General features: G+C 45.2%; 1 protein-coding gene across 1 annotated transcript; it reads left to right on the forward strand.

The window, feature by feature from the left end:
* Positions 1–15694, forward strand: fer1l4 (fer-1 like family member 4). Its single transcript, XM_084348018.1, has 43 exons — positions 1–128; positions 237–297; positions 491–622; positions 729–791; positions 899–983; positions 1064–1232; positions 1359–1539; positions 1998–2184; positions 2786–2865; positions 3121–3246; positions 3405–3474; positions 3752–3855; positions 4258–4366; positions 4510–4738; positions 4864–4996; positions 5093–5193; positions 5275–5362; positions 5447–5563; positions 5666–5818; positions 6102–6297; positions 6469–6593; positions 6771–6905; positions 7673–7846; positions 8275–8385; positions 8502–8663; positions 8771–8945; positions 9183–9295; positions 9425–9541; positions 9730–9769; positions 10455–10555; positions 10790–10924; positions 11085–11204; positions 11376–11503; positions 11597–11767; positions 11917–12071; positions 12387–12568; positions 12667–12752; positions 13142–13240; positions 13818–13935; positions 14094–14217; positions 14306–14610; positions 14764–14864; positions 14937–15694. The coding sequence occupies exons 1-43, from the start codon at positions 85–87 to the stop codon at positions 15115–15117; spliced, it is 5586 nt and encodes a 1861-aa protein (XP_084204144.1). The 5' UTR covers positions 1–84; the 3' UTR covers positions 15118–15694.
* Positions 15695–16172: the final 478 nt, after the last annotated feature.

The following is a 16172-nucleotide window of genomic DNA, read 5'->3' on the forward strand; positions in this document are numbered from 1 at the left end:
GAGAGAGAGGCTCGGCGTCTGGGCCGAAGCCTGGTCAAGACTGGGGACGAAGATGAAGATGATGATGATTATGATGATGACCTGATGGACCTGGAGGCTTCCAGCATCATCTTCACACCTTTGCTGAGGTCTGGTTACCCTACTGTCCATCTGTCTGTCTGTCTGTCCATCTGCCTTCTGTCTGTCTGTCCGTCCGCCTTATGTCAACTCATCTGTGTGTGTTTTTGTGTGTGTAGTCGTTGCAGGCCGATGACCAGAAGTGCTGCTGCTGCGGCGCCCAGAGTCCAGAGCTTCCAGGTGAGTTCAGTCATCCATCCATTTTTGACTGCTTACAAAAGGTCGCCCAGGCATTGTTTTCTCCAGCCACCCCCTCAAGCTCCTCCTGGAGGATCCTGAGGTGATATTTAGCCCCTTACAGGCCCTGTCCCACTGATATGGGTTGCGTGACGAGGGTTCGTTCAGTTCCAGCTTTTTTGTTGTGTGTGTGCAGGTGAATGTGAACATCCTGGAGGCTCAGAAGCTCGTTGGAGTGAACATCAACCCTGCAGTTTTCATAAGAGTCGGAAATCAGAAAAAAAACACAGCGACACAGAAATCCACCAACTGCCCCTTCTACAATGAGGTACAGCAGAGACGAGTACACTAGAATACACTAGAATACACAAGAATACACAAGAATACAGTACAGCGAAGTAAGAAACAGATGTTTACCTGCTCTCCTCTTTCAGAACTTCCAGTTTGAGTTTCAGGAGAACCAACAGATCCTCTTTGATAAAGTCATCGAGATAAAGGTCAGTTGCACTGTTTCGTTGTTTTTTCATTTCTGCTTCCTGCTGTTGCCATGGTGAGAGACATGGGTGTGGCCAAAGTGAACACCTGTAACGTCACCTCCTCTCAGGTGTTCCACAGGCGGACTCTGGCCTTCCTGATGACCCACATTGGAACCTTTAAGATCGACCTATCCACTGTGTACAACCAGCCAGGTACCAGTACTTCTCACGCTGCAGTACTCTGATCAAAATACTGCAGTACTCACTGACATATGTCCTTTCTGTATCTCCAGACCACCGCTTCTACCAGAAGTGGGCTCCTCTCACCGACCCAGCAGACACCAGGTCAGGGGTCAAAGGTTACATCAAGGCCAGTCTCAATGTGCTGATGAAGGGCGAGGCTCTGGGCATACCCAGTCTGCCGCCATCGTCCTCCAGCGGAGCCAGTGAGGACATAGAGAAGTCAGTAACAACACATTGAGAGTGCTGTAATGGATCGTCAACATCATTAACAGTAAAACAGCTGTGATGGCAGTCGTGAATCAGCTGGTCCAACGTGGTTCTGAAGCTCATTTGCGTTTCCTGCAGGAACCTGCTGCTTCCTCGTGGCATGGCCTCTGAGCGTCCGTGGGCTCGATTTCGTGTCCGGATCTACAAGGCAGAGGGTCTGCCCACCATGGAGGCGGGGCTAATGGCTAAGATGTCAAAGGCCACTGAACGGACAGTCTTCATTGATCCCTACGTACAAGTGACTTTTGCTGGACAACAGGTACTCAACGTTTTTGTTATTCAATTTTCGTCCAGAGTTTAGGAGAAAAGGACCTTTTGAGGAACTCAGAAACTTAAACTGTGTTTCAACTGGAGGAACCAGACACATTTAGTTCCTGTGCAAAAGTTACAGATCCCACAAACATTTGTGCTCTGGGGGTGTTGGGCTGTCTGATGGTTCATGACATTTTGGGAGCCTGCTGACCTTTATTTACTAGTTTTGTTCCTCTGGCTCCATAGTTCTTGGAACCTTTTTGGTTGAAGATTTCTTATTATCTAGGAGTCGCTAAATTTAAAATTTTCTAAAAAAAAAGGTAGCCGACACTGTAAATTATAAAAGTTGACTTTGAAAGTCTGAAGTCAGGAAACGTATTACCTCAGAATTACCAATTAAAGAAGAATATTAAAGTAAGATCAGATTTTACAGTGTACCACGTGTTTGTCTGTGTGTGCATTCAGGGGGAGACGTCAGTTGCCAGCGCCACCAGCTGTCCAGTTTGGAACGAGGAGATTTCCTTCATCGAGCAGTTTCCTCCTCTGGCTCAGCGAATCAGAGTTCAGATCCTTGATGATGCCAAGATGGGAGACATCGCCCTGGCAACGCACTTCCTGGACCTTCAGCAGATTTCTGATCACACCAGGAACGGTACGACCTGCAGTTGACACATTTTACAATACACAATCATTTTCTTTTTATCTAATGTTTCTCTACCTCACCTGCAGAGAGGAACCAGGTCTCTGTCTGAAACTGGCTTTTATTAGAAACAGGCCTTTATTTTTTAATTCCATGAGTTTATTTGATCATGTTTCAGTAAGAAACCGTCTTGTTTTTTGTTATTCACAAATTAATACAATCTGATTCTCTCAATTAACTCAACACCTCTGGCTCATACACTTCACATCAAAAGTCTTTCAGTGTTTGAAGGGCATTACCCTGTTTCCTGATAGGCTTTTAATTTGAAACATCTGTTGAGTTTAACTGACCGTAGTTTAGCAGCGACCAAAAGTAAATAGAAGTAACTGGAGTTAGTGAGTGAGAACAGGGTTTAAAATAGAAACAGTTGTGTGATATGACTTTGTTGTTGTGATGTTGGACCTGGTGCTGCTGAAGTGGTGTGTGTGTACGCTGTCTGTGACATGATTTTACAATTTGAGCTTTTAAGGGAGACCAGCCTTTACTTGATTGTGACGTTTTTAGCTTTTATTTGAAAATTATTGCTAACAGAAAGCTATCTGTCCGTCTGCAGGGTTTAACCCCACCTTCGGTCCATCTTGGGTTAACCTGTACGGTTCCCCTCAGAACTCCACCCTTGGAGACGTCCACCAGGTAAACCAGACATTTAAATCAATAATTCAACATTTTGGGAAACAGATTTATTTACTTTTTCCATAGATTTAATTGGAGGATTGATACTATTCTTGTGTCTGTGCAGTAAATTCAAGGCTGGTTAGCTTAGCATTGTGCTGTATTGGCCCTGCTTTGTAGTGATCTTTTCAATCCACCTTAAAATGTCTGCAGGATTAAACCAGACTAAACAAAACTGATCCAGACTGAACTGGACTAACCATCTCTCTCCTCCAGGCTTTGAACGAGGGTCTGGGTGAAGGAATCTACTACCGGGGTCGGATCCTCCTTGGCCTCACCGTGGAGGTTTACTCCTCCCCCTCCGCCGTCACCGCGGACACAGGCTCAGCTGCCATGGGAAAGGTACCTCCTACTTCCTGTTTCTCAGGATGTCGTTACCCTGGCAATCACAGAATCTAATAAATCTTACGTGATCTGAATGATACTCCCCTGATCTCAGCGTCTGATCTCAAATGACCTCACTGACTCTTCTGTGACCTCCCTCTCGTGTGTCCTCGAAGATGAAAGGAGCGCTGGGGAAGCTGAGACTGACGAAGAAGAGGAGCAGCAAGAAGAAGGAGAAGAAGGAAGGTCAGTCTGGTGAGGAGGAGAGGCAGGAGAAATCAGAAATACAACTTTTAAAGGGACACTGTGGTCATAATATATGAATGTTGGTGAAACACAACGGAGAACAGCTTAATGTTTTTTAGTGCACAAACATAAATTAAAATGTAAATTCTCCTCAATGTGAGACAATCAGAGAGTACGCTCCAACATGTAGGTCCTCTCCACACGTATACATACATATTTTTGAAAACTGAGATTTTTGTAGTTTATTAATCAGTTTGGTTACTTGCTGTCGTCATAGCGTCTCCAGTTACTAGAGGATTGGTAGACGACTCAGGAGATGCAGGAGTTGAGGTACCAGAGGCCGTGACTGTGGAGGTCGAGGAGACTCATCCTCTCCCTGAGGTTAGTGAAGTCACCAACACCATCATCATCACCCTCTTTAAATAAACTGTCTTGGTTGTGTCTGTGATATCTAATAATTTATAATAAATGACTATCTGTATCATTTCTACATTGTTCTTCCAATGTTTCCTTTTTATGTTCACACACTTTTCCTGAAATTCGGTTTCTCATTCTTTTTTCTCATTAGCACACTTCAAAAACATTTTCTCCATTTCTGCCTCTCCTCCTTCTGTCTTACTGTCTACCTCCCATTTCTTATTTCCTTTCTATATATTACAGTTGAAAGAGAAAAGAGAAGAGAAAGAATTGAAATGAAAATAAATCAGAAGGTGTTTCAGGTACAAAACAGAGGAATGACATCGAGCAGTTCTCAGTTTTTTTCGTAATATTTTCTGTCTTCAGGGTTACCTGGGAGAGAGGGAGGACTTCCTGTTGTTTGCATCTCTGTTTGAAGTCACTATGATAGACCCGTCTGTGGGAACCAAACCATTGAGCTTTGAACTCTCCATCGGTAAGTTGTGTATTCTATGTTTTGGATGTGTGGACTAATTTTGGTTCAAAATGAGCTGATGTTTGCAAGCAACAGATTCAGATGTTGAATTTTATTTTCAACATCAAACCCTTGCGCTTCATCTGCTGTTCTGTTCCTGGCAGGGAATTATGGGAAGGCCGTCGAGGTTGGGAGATCCAAGAAAAGCCAGAGCAAGGAGGAGCTGAGGAGGAGCAGAGAGGAGCTGAGGAGGAGCAGGGAGGATCTCAATGAGGAGGTGCAGGGTCTGCTGGAGTCAGAGGAGGAGCTGGACAAAGACGAGGTGCTGAGTCCTGAACCTGAGAACAGATCTGTGTCCGCTGCCATGAGACCGCAGCCCACCGAGTACGACAGGTAAGTAACTAGTGCACCTGCACAGGTAACTTCTACACAATGCATTCACTTTCTGCCACTTCTCTAAACTCTGTCTGCCTGCCTGTCTGTCTGTCTGCCTGTCTGTCTGTCTGTCTGTCTCTCAGGTCGTTCCAGTGTCTTCCTCTCCAGCCGCCCTCTATAAGGCAGAAGCCTTGTCTGTTTATCTGGTGTCAGTTTGAGGATCACAGCTTTCGCCTCTATCAGGCGAACTGGCTCAACAAGATGGCCGACAGGCTGGTGAGAGTCAAGAGTTTCTTTATTCATTGAAATGTAGAACACAATGCCTTCAAACTCTCATCACATTTCCTCCTCTGCTCCTCACGGCTCTTTCAGGAGATCGGTCTCGATGAGGTGGAGCGTCTCCTGAGGAGGCCGAAGAGTAAAGCTAAGGAGCGTTTGGTGGAGGTGCTGCTGGAGCTGGTGGCCTCCTGCAAGTAAGTCTGCTCCTTCAGAAAATTAGATTAGCTTTAGTTTGATCTGACTTGTCCACATGTCTGTCTTCTCTGTCTCTGCAGACAGTTCAGTGTCTACTCAGACAGGAGGTCTCAGTCGCGTCCCAACAACCTGGACAGATGCAGGAAGGAGTTCATCAAGAAGAATCTGGTGAGTGTCTCTCTTTCTACCTGTTGCCATCTACCTGTCTATCTGTCTGACTGTCTGTCTGTCTGTCTGTCTGTCTGTCTCCAGGTCTTGCTGGCCAGACAGGCAGTGAGGGCCAGGCGTAGAGTCACCAGGCGGACGGCCAAACAGCGTTTAATGGACGCCAGGAAACTCCTGAGGACACTACGCAGACTGGCTAAAGAGGTCAGAGGTCATAGAGAGGTCACCATAGGTCACCACAATGATGTCACAGGTTACAACATGCTCTGAGGTCTGACACCTTTCCCTCCACCACCTTCTCTGCAGCCCCAGACTACCATCCCAGATGTATTTCTGTGGTTACTGAGTGGAAGAAAGCGATTGGCTTATGTCAGGATCCCCACCTACTCCATCATCTTCTCATTGGTGGAGGAGCAGAGGGGGCGGGACAGTGGCCGAGTCACCACCCTCTACATGAAGGTAACCGCTCCAACACTGACGTCTTTTAAAGTCTTTGATGGAGCTCATGTTTCTGTCTCTAAAATCGTTGATGATACAAGTGATGCATCCTGTTTTGGGATGGCCGAAAGATATAAGAAGCACAAACTAATCACTGGGCTTTTATTTTGAAGGACAAGTTCAAATTTCTAAAAGGATTTTAAGGGCGTCTGGTGCAGTAAAATAAAAAGCAGCTGATGTCACTTGCTGTTTGCTATTCTGTCTCTAAAACCATGGATAGTGCTCATCTGTCTGTCTTTTTCAGTCTCCAGGAGGTTCAGCGAGCGAGATCTTTGCAAAACTGGAGGTCTACCTGTGGATCGGTCTGGCCAAGTACAGCAAAGAGGCCATCACCTGCCTGCCGGAGGAGTTTCTGCCAGTTTATGAAGAGGAGGAGGAGGAGCAGAGGAGGCCGGTCCAACAGGGGAGGAGGAAGCTTCCTGTCAGTCTGTCCTGTCAGGGTGAGTCAGCTGAAACTCCAGCAGCGGGTTTAGATTCTGCACAGGACACAGAAGTTTGTCCACCAAAATAAAAGCCCATTGAATAGTTGTATTTGTACTTGTGATCCATGAAGCTATATCTGGACCTGGTCATGTAAAGGTAGACCTCTCTCTTTCTCTTTCTCTCTGCAGACAGCAGGTACTTCCAGCTACGATGTCACCTGTACCAGGGGCGTGGCCTGATGGCTGCTGATAGTGACGGCCTATCAGATCCCTTCGCCAAGGTCCTCTTCTCTACACAGTGCCAGGTCACCAAGGTAGATGCAACGCTCCCTCTGGTTCAATTGTTGTAACTGTTGGGCACATTGATTTCAAACTGTGACATCGCACATGCATCGACCCGCTCTGTGAAATCAATCCAACAAATTACACTTTCGACTGTTTCTCACTGACAAACTGTCAGTAAACTGAACTTTGTGCGTGTGTGTGTTCAGGTGCAGTCTGATACTCTCTCTCCAGCCTGGTGTGAGAGTTTGTTGTTTGACAGAGTTCTGCTTGAGGGAACGAAAGAGGAACTTCAACAAGACCTGCCCCTCATCATCATCAACATCTACGACTATGACCCCATGGTAACACCGGCGTCCTTCTCACCTACGTTCCAAATCACATACTTTTTTACCTATAGTACGTACGTATGAGGAACCGCTGTCAGCTACAGGTGTGACGACCAGTGAGAGAAGTGACTGTTTGCTTTAAAACAACAATGGCGGCTCCTAAAGAGGTTAGCGTAGCTGCTAAAGCATCAGTTACATCAGAACTTGAGAGTATATTAGATTGAGAGAAGAGCAATGAATGGCACTGAAGGTTTTTCTTATCAGAAAAGACTTCCCTGCTGTTGCATGCAGTACGCACCTTGAACGTTGACCCTCTTCTCGTGCATCTGCCACAGTCTGTAGCATGAAATGTAAAAAGAAAAAAAAGCATACTAAAAGACATCACACTGACCTTGGTGACTCAGTCGATGTGATGTATTTTTCACTGCGCACATTGTGGGTCTGAATAGCCAGAAAAAACATGCTGGCAGTCTGCATTTGACATTGTAACAACCTGATGTGAGTAGCAGCCCGATCTGAATAGGGTATGCTCGAATGTGTCCGCTGTCTTAGGCAGTTGGGTACGGCAACACCACTTGGACAAGCCACATGCAGAAAAGCAGTAAAAGCGGAAATTTGTTCAGTTTTTGTTTAAATTTGTTAAGTGAGTTTGTAATTATGATTATTTCAGCTACTGGGACGGACTAAATTATTAGAAGGCAGCCCATGCAATCCTACATCCTGCTTCTGTCTCTTTATGTGTGTGTGTGTGTGTGTGTGTGTGTGTGTGTGTGTGTGTGCAGGGAGGAGTGAAGCTTCTCGGTCGAGCCTTTGCCGAGCCGGAGTTTAAAACTGTGGAGCAGTACTACAAGAAACCGCTCCTCCGTTTCTATGACATCAACTTGGGGAGGGCGGCCGCTGGAGAGCTGTTGGCCTCCTTTGAGCTCATCGAGCTGGACTACTCTGGGTTTGGAGAGGTGACACTGCCGATTTTAGTAGTTTTTAAAGACTTTAATTTTGGCAGTTCTGTCCATCATTTCTATCAGTGAAAATAACATTGTCTATAGCTGAGATGGGAATACTGTTTGATAGATCCTGCATGAAGGTTTGCTCCTAGCAGGTGATATAGAAAACTTCTCTGGACGCTTCTATGCTGACGACACACATCTATTCTTCTCTTTCGCTCCCAGCAGAGAGGCAGAGGCACTAATCACCTGCCTGGCAGTCAAAAGTGAAGCAAAGATTACAATGCTGCTTACAATGTTTTGTTTACTGACAGGAATGATGGAGAAAAATCACCAAAAGAGTTGTAATTAACCAGAATTATCCTTAAACAAGCTACAAAATAGCAGTATACATTATTTTTCTGAGACAGTAAACAAAAAAAACTGTTTCCCCCCTGCAGCCCTGTCTCCCCAGCAGTGTGGACCCTCAGGATCTTACCTACTTGGAGGAGCAGAGATATTACATCATTCCAGAAGGAGTCCGACCCGTTCTGAAGACCTTCAGGATTGAGGTCTCACACAAACAAAATGTTGCAGATGTGTTTAAGTGTTTTATGGGACATCAGGCTCTTGAATCTGTGAGGTAACTGGGTCGTAAAGGATGCTATCTGTGCGTTTTTGTGTTCAGGTGCTGTTCTGGGGTCTACGGGAGCTGAAGCGGGTGGAGCTGTTTGAGGTGTCGCGCCCCCTGGTGAAGATGGAGTGTGCAGGACGACAACTGGAGTCTGAAGAGATCGAGAACTTCAAGACTCATCCCAACTTCAAAGAGCTGGTCCGCTACATCGACGTGGTCAGTGTCGGATCCACATATCTGACTTAAAGAGATGCTGATATGACGCAGAAACACGACTAACTTCCTCCTTCCTGTTTTCCTCTTCCTGTGTTTGGTCCAATCAGGAGCTGCCGGAGCAGACCTACCTCCACCCTCCTCTGACGTTATTCGTGGTGGAGCATCGGGCATTCGGTCGACTCGCTCTGGTCGGGTCTTATGTGGTTCAGAGCCTCATGGATTACGCCCCACCTGAGCTCGGGGGGGAGCCAGACGAGGAGGAGGAGGAGCCAAAACCAAAGGGTAAGAGTGAGTAAAGAAGTAGTGGAGGCAGGATTCACAGAAGTACTGTCGACTTAAAGGTTGGAGTTTTTTGTTTATTCAGCAATCGGTCAATTATGTTTGCACAATTGAACTAGAATGTGAATTGATTCAAACATCAGGCTGAAGTCTGAAGCTCTGTGACTGAGTTGTTTCTCACAGCTGTGCTCTCTGCTACTTCAGTTTTTATGAACACAGTCTGTCTTTGTGTCTCTCCAGTGAGGAAGACCATGATGCCGGTCACTCCTCTGACATCAGTGAAGAAAATTGGACTCAGCGGTCTGTCAATTAAACAGTCAAAGATTCCCCTCAACCCCATCAAGCTGGTTAATGTACGTATGTTAAACTCTCCCACTTTGTCCTCTCTGTGTTAAAAACATAAAACGGAAACTGTTCAGACAAATCGAATCCATATTTCACTTTTAAGAATGAAAGGATGACTTGACACTTTGCCCCCTCAGGCTCCTCTGAAGAAGCTGATGAAGGGCGGCGAGGAGCTGGAGGAGGAGCTGCCTGAGAAGGAGGAACTGGACTGGTGGTCCAAATACTACGCTTCAATGGAGGAGATGGAGAGACAGGTGAGACACTGATTTACCTGTCTGTCAGGGACCGACATCTAGTAACATGTAATATTATGTCGTCTGAATTACATGTGTTAAAACTGAATTTCTTTACATTTAATATGTGTTATACATGTCAGCTTTAAATACCAGAATAACTACAACAATAGATTGCTCACCATGTCTGATGTGTTGACCGTCTGCAGGCTGCTGAGGAGATGGAGGCGGACGAACAAGCAGAGACAGGTGCAGTTTTAACTTCTACTTTGGTATTTCAGAGATAATAATGTGTATTTTAAAATATTTGTCTGTTGAATAGAAATATGCTGAGTGTTGATGGTAAGCTGAAGTGTCTTCAGCGGCAGTTCCTCTAATGTCCACTTGATGATGCTCTGGTGAAGCTCTGATGGAGACAATATGAAAAAACTTGTCTCTGCAAATAAAAAGTCAGTGTAGTTTTTCCTGTTTCTATTACAGTTATTCATCTTTTATGGCTACAAATAGATACGTTCCCTCGTCACTGTGCTTCTTGCTGTGCTTAAAAATGAAAAATAGTCCTAAAACAGACGCACAAAACATTTTTCATACACTTGCTTTCAAAACAAATGAACGCACTAGCCAGATCGAGATGTTTATGACAGGAGGAGGAAGTGCTCATGCCACTTTTATCCACAGGGGCCGCCAGAATCAACACGAAATTAAAGTTCCTTCGAGCTCCTTTAAGATTTCAACTAAAGGGCTCAAACCAGGAAACAGACGAAGACCAAAAAGTTTCATAAATATGTGGACGTAGATGAAGCGCTGCACGATGCAGTAAAACATAAGAGAAACCATGAACTAAAAAATATGAACAATAAATGAACACTTTACAAAATATAAATGAACGAACAACAATGTTACAAGAATTGTGTTTGTTGTCTGTTTTTTTCAGATGGAGGGAATCTGACCATGGAAAACATCGAGGATGAGGAGGAGGATGTTGTGGTGGTGGAGATCGAGCCTCCCAAACGCAAGAAGATTTCCACACTGAAGGTGTGAGGTCACCGTTTACAGTCCAGTCCGTCAGTCCAGGCTGCACTTAAGAGTCTTCTTTCTCTCATTAGACAGACTGTAATTCAAAACAGAGCCCGGATCGGACTTTTGGATTCAGTTTGTTCAGAACATAATTTTCCTGACAGTCTGAATCATGATGTGGACTGACAGACGAGTGGAGGCAGAACAGATATTATGTAATAATAAACTAATGTGTTTTTGTGCGTGTTCAAGCTGTATGGAGGTGATCTGGAGTCAGAGTTCAGTCAGTTTCAGGACTGGCTGCAGATCTTCCCGCTGTATAAAGGCAGAGCATGTGGTGAGGATGACGACGAGGATGAAGAGGAGAGGCTGATGGGCAAATACAAGGTATGATGGATGGAAAGTATGTCTGTCTGAATGAAGTTCACTCAGCTCCCACTGAGGATTTTTCTTGATCATGAGTACGAGAACATTGACAGATTTTACTTAGGACATTATCTTTACTGGATACTCGTCCCCGCTGAGTACTACTCCTCCCCCTCTGCAGGGCTCCTTCCTGGTTTATCCGATTGATTCAGGAGATGAAGAAGACACAAAGTGTCAGATCACTAATGGCATCCCCAAAAATACAGCCATCAAAGTCTTGGTCCGAGTCTACATCGTCAAGGTATCTATCTATCAATCTACAGCCCGTCTTTGTCTCGTACTCACTTCAACAGTCCAACATTTTATATCATATATCTCTTATGTTATATTCACAGTGTCCCTGCCTACAGCTGCCTTACTGGTTAACAGTGCAGCGTTAATGTTATACTGTCTCTCTGTTTGTGTCCTTCAGGCCACTAATCTGGCTCCCACAGACCCGAACGGTAAAGCCGACCCGTATCTGGTGGTCCGAGTTGGACAGCAGAGTCAGGACACCAAAGATCGATACATCCCGAAACAGCTCAACCCCACGTTCGGAGAGTCAGTGCCTGTCTGTCTACCTGCACCTGTCCGACACTCTCTGACTGTCCGTCTGTCTGTCTGACTGTCTTTGTCTCTGACACTGTCTTTCAGGGTGTTTGAATTCACTGTGTCCTTCCCGCTCGAGACAGAGTTGGTCGTCAGAGTACTGGACCACGATCTCGTGGGGGCTGATGATGTCATTGGAGAGACGCATGTTGACCTGGAGAACCGGTTCTACAGCCGCCACAGAGCCTCCTGTGGACTGGCTCTGTACTATGACACGTTAGTACCACAACTACATCATGTTAGTCTCAGATCTGTGACACACTGGTACCAGAACTTGGACACAAGAGAAACAGTGCTACAATGTTAGAACCAGTATTATGACACTTTAAACATTTACCTGTACCTCTGCTTGTCTCTCTCTCCAGTAACGGTTACAATATGTGGCGCGATGCGAAGAAACCGTCGACCATCTTGGCTGAGCTCTGCAGGAAGAACGGCATCCTGTCCCCAGAGTACAGAACATCTGAGGTCAAAGTCCTCAACAAAATCTTCAAGATCCCACCTGACGCTACACCTGAAGGTAGGATGGACAGACAGCTACATACAGGACGGACGCAGTTAGTCATTCAGTAAGAGATTATATATTCTGAAGTGTCATTATATATTAAAATAACGTACACAGTGGAAGTGAACAGTCCATAATTGTCCCTCTGTGGACACAAATATGCATAATCATGTCCCACTACTTGTTCTCTATCACTGCTACTATCACTACTGACACAACAGTACACTGCAGCTCCCCTCACACCGCAGTAAGCTCCAGCTGTGCGAGCTCTAATAAGACTCTCAGTAGTAACAGTGTGAACAGCCCTGACAGCAGTGTTGTTGTTATCAGCTCTGCTGAAGAAGAACCAGCGCTCTCCAGAGGAGCAGCTAGAGATGGAGGAGCATGCGGCCCTGAGCGTGCTGCAGCGCTGGGGGGAGATGAACGAGTTCCTCCCTGGAGCTCGTCCTCTGGTCCCAGAACACGTGGAGATCCGGTCCCTGCTGAACCAGGACAATCCTGGACTGCCACAGGTGAGAACAACCCAAACAATTACTACAGTATGAACAGTCACAGCAACGGTAATGACAACATATTACTACTCGCATTACTACATGTGTATGTGTTTCAGGGTTACCTTCACATGTGGGTGGACATGTTTCCCACGGACGTCCCGGCTCCGCCCCCTGTTGACATCAAGCCCCGCCTACCCGAACAGTACGTTGACCTTATTTCATGAAAATGTTGTACAGTAGTCGATGAGGAGAGACAAATCATTTTTTGATCCTGATTGAATTGTGCCAGGAGTCACACATATGATGTTTAAAAGATAAGAGGGTTTCAGTTTGTCATAAATAAAGTAAATTATCATCTAGTTTTGTGTTAAACGCTCAGTGAACTACATCGTCTCGCTCAACACACGTCACCAACACCAACATGGCCGCCAGCTCTGCACATTCAATTGAAACGGGATCAAAAAATGATTTGTCTCTCTTCATTCACTACCAGATAAAGTTTTTCCGAAATAAGGTCCCATGAGGGAAACCGGACGGGGCTGGACTTCTTCTCTCTATATTTAACCTTTATTGTTGTTTCCATGACGACAGGTACGAGCTTCGTGTGATCATCTGGAACACTGATGACGTGTTTCTGGACGATGTCAACCCGTTCACCGGTGACCCGTCCTCAGACATCTACGTTAAAGGGTTAGATTCACACACACACACACACACACACACACACACACACACATGTTTCTTCTAGGGAGGCATATAACAGATCTTTTTCAACTTATACAGGCAACCGAAGGTCAATACAGATAACTGATAATTTCCCATTTTTGTATTTTAAAAATAAACTCCTAATCTGTAGTTTATGCACACCTGAGGGTAAGAAAGGCTAAGATGCAGCGAACAACGATAGATGATTTAATACTCCACAGCTCTAATAAGATTAAAAACTCAGACATTTTCCTTTCTCTCTGAACCCATAAAGGTAAAAAAGGCAATAATATAAACTTCCCAATAAAGGGCCAATATTTATTGTGCATCTCTGGTTTCTTTTCAATTAAGATAAGACAGACCTTTATTAATCCAGAGGGAAATTGTCATGCAGCAGTTTCAGTATGGTACTAGGACTAATTAGTGTTTGCACTATGTGTTTATTTCAATCATAAACTGGTGATGATGCTGACTTTTTATCCAGGACCTGTTAGCTTTAGCTTCGGGCTAAAGGGAGTGGACAGGGCATGATGAACTAATGAGGCGTTTCTGCTCTCTGCAGCTGGATAAAGGGGCTGGAGGGAGAGAAACAGGAGACTGACGTCCACTTCAGCTCTCTGACTGGAGAAGGAAACTTCAACTGGAGATTTGTGTTCCGCTTCGACTACCTTCCTACTGAGGTACACACCTGAACCTGCCGATGGTTTCCATATGAACCTGACCATTATACTGACCTCCTGACCCTTGCTCTGGTGCCTCTAAAACCACAACTAATCATTATTTTCCATCTTGATTAATCTGTCTACTATTAAATAAATGTCCTCCTCCCGTCCTGTAGAAAGAGGTGGTGTATAAGAAGAAGGAGTCCTTTTTCTCTCTGGAGGAGTCAGAGTTTCGACAGCCGGCTGTTCTGACGCTGCAGGTCTGGGACTACGACCGCATCGCTGCCAACGACTTCCTGGGTGAGACACAAACACACAGCATTAAAAAAATCTCAAATATTTTCCAAGAAAAAAAGGTAAATATCTTCTGTTCCTCTTCCTGCTTCAGGCTCTATAGAGTTACGCCTCGGCGACATGGTGCGAGGGGCGAAGTCGTCCGGTAAGTGTACGATCGACATGGCGAAGGATCGGGCCGGCCCTCGACTCTCCATCTTCCGTGCCAAGAAGATGAAGGGCTGGTGGCCGCTGACCCGTCTGAAGACGGCCGAGGACTTTGAGAGGGAGGAGAAGGAGAAAGAGGAGGCCAAGAAGAAGGGAAAGAAGAAGAAGAAGAAGAAGAAGGACAAGAGGAGCAAGATGAAACCGGAGGAAATCCAGTACACCGACAGCAGCGGCAACACTTTCCTGCTCATGGTACAAAAACACATGATATAATAATACTAATACTAATGCTGGTATTATTCTACGTCATGGAACAGATGTTTATAACCAACTCGTAGTCTTTGAGACGAAGGAACTGGAAATGTAAAAATGTGTGTGTGTGTGTGTGTGTGTGTGTGTGTACAGGGGAAGGTGGAGGCGGAGCTTCAGCTGGTGACATTAGAACAGGCGGAGGCCAATCCTGTGGGACGAGCCCGCAAAGAGCCGGAGCCTCTCGACAAACCAAAGTATGACTTCACACACACACACACACAGTCCAGGTGTGAACAGGTGTAAACTGTCTCCTGTCCTCCCTCTAGTCGTCCCACCACCAGCTTCACCTGGTTCGTCAACCCGATGAAGACCTTCATCTTCCTCATCTGGAAGAAGTTCAAGAAGTTCATCATCGCCATCCTCATCCTCGCCATCCTCGCCATCTTCCTCTTCCTCATCCTCTACACTCTGCCCGGGCAGATCTCCACCCTCATTATCCGCGGATGAAGACACCTGCAGGAAGTCTTCGTCGTCTCGTCCTGGACGCGACAGACTGTCCGCTCTGATCCAGTTTACGACTGACCGAAGTTTCATGTAGCCTGATTTCTGTGGAGCCAATCAGTAGAACTCACGATTCAACATGTTTACACTGACTGAACCACATTACCCAGAATCCTCATTATTATGAACACAACCTGGGTCATGGAGGAATAATCAGGGATTCTGCGTCACTAGAGGAAATTACTGGACACATTACTGCAGATTGAAGATGTTTATGTTGTGTAAATTAAAGATGCTTCGACTTAAAACTGTCTTGCAGCGTCGGACAGATTTGTAATAAATCAGAACATTTCTTAAACATAAACTTTAACTTTATTGTATACAAGTGTAGGTTTGTTGAGTGAATATAGTTGTGTTCGCAAATTTCTATCTTGTTTGATTTTGCACTGACTCAGAACTGATTCACAAATATGTTTAATAAATTTGACTTTTAAAGGTTAGAGGAGTGAAATAAAAGTCGGGGTCAGACTTCGTGTCGTCTTCAGGCTGAGCAACAGGAAGTGAGAAATGGTTTGTTTACAGACGCTCGCTCTGATTGTTTCCTCTCAGACTCTGATGATGTTTGAATGTTGCCTCAGAGACTAGACGGGAAATGATGATGGAAAATGTAGTATGAGGTTCAGATTGTGCCACAAATATGTCAACTACCAGATAACAGTGGTGAGGTATTTTACGTTACACTAACAGCGCGGCTCAGTCAGTCTGACCACCACTTCGGTATATAATGAAATATCTCTACGACTCTTGGATGGATTCCTGTGACAGTTTGTACAGAAGTTCATGTCCCCCAGAGGATGAACCTCACTGACTCTGGGGATCCCCTGACTTTTCCTTTGAGGTTCACATTTGTGGATTTGAGTAAAATTTCTCAGCATTTTTTTAAATAAAAGCAGATTATGCTACCTTTGTTCTTTACTCTCTGGAAAAATAATTTGAAAAATACGGAGGTCTGGAAAATGTTTGATTACAGTTGTATCCTCTTTTAACTCACTTTAAAGGAG

This window comes from Pagrus pagrus (genome assembly GCF_965226575.1).
Source record: "Pagrus pagrus genome assembly, chromosome: 3".
NCBI classification, from domain to species: domain Eukaryota; kingdom Metazoa; phylum Chordata; class Actinopteri; order Spariformes; family Sparidae; genus Pagrus; species Pagrus pagrus.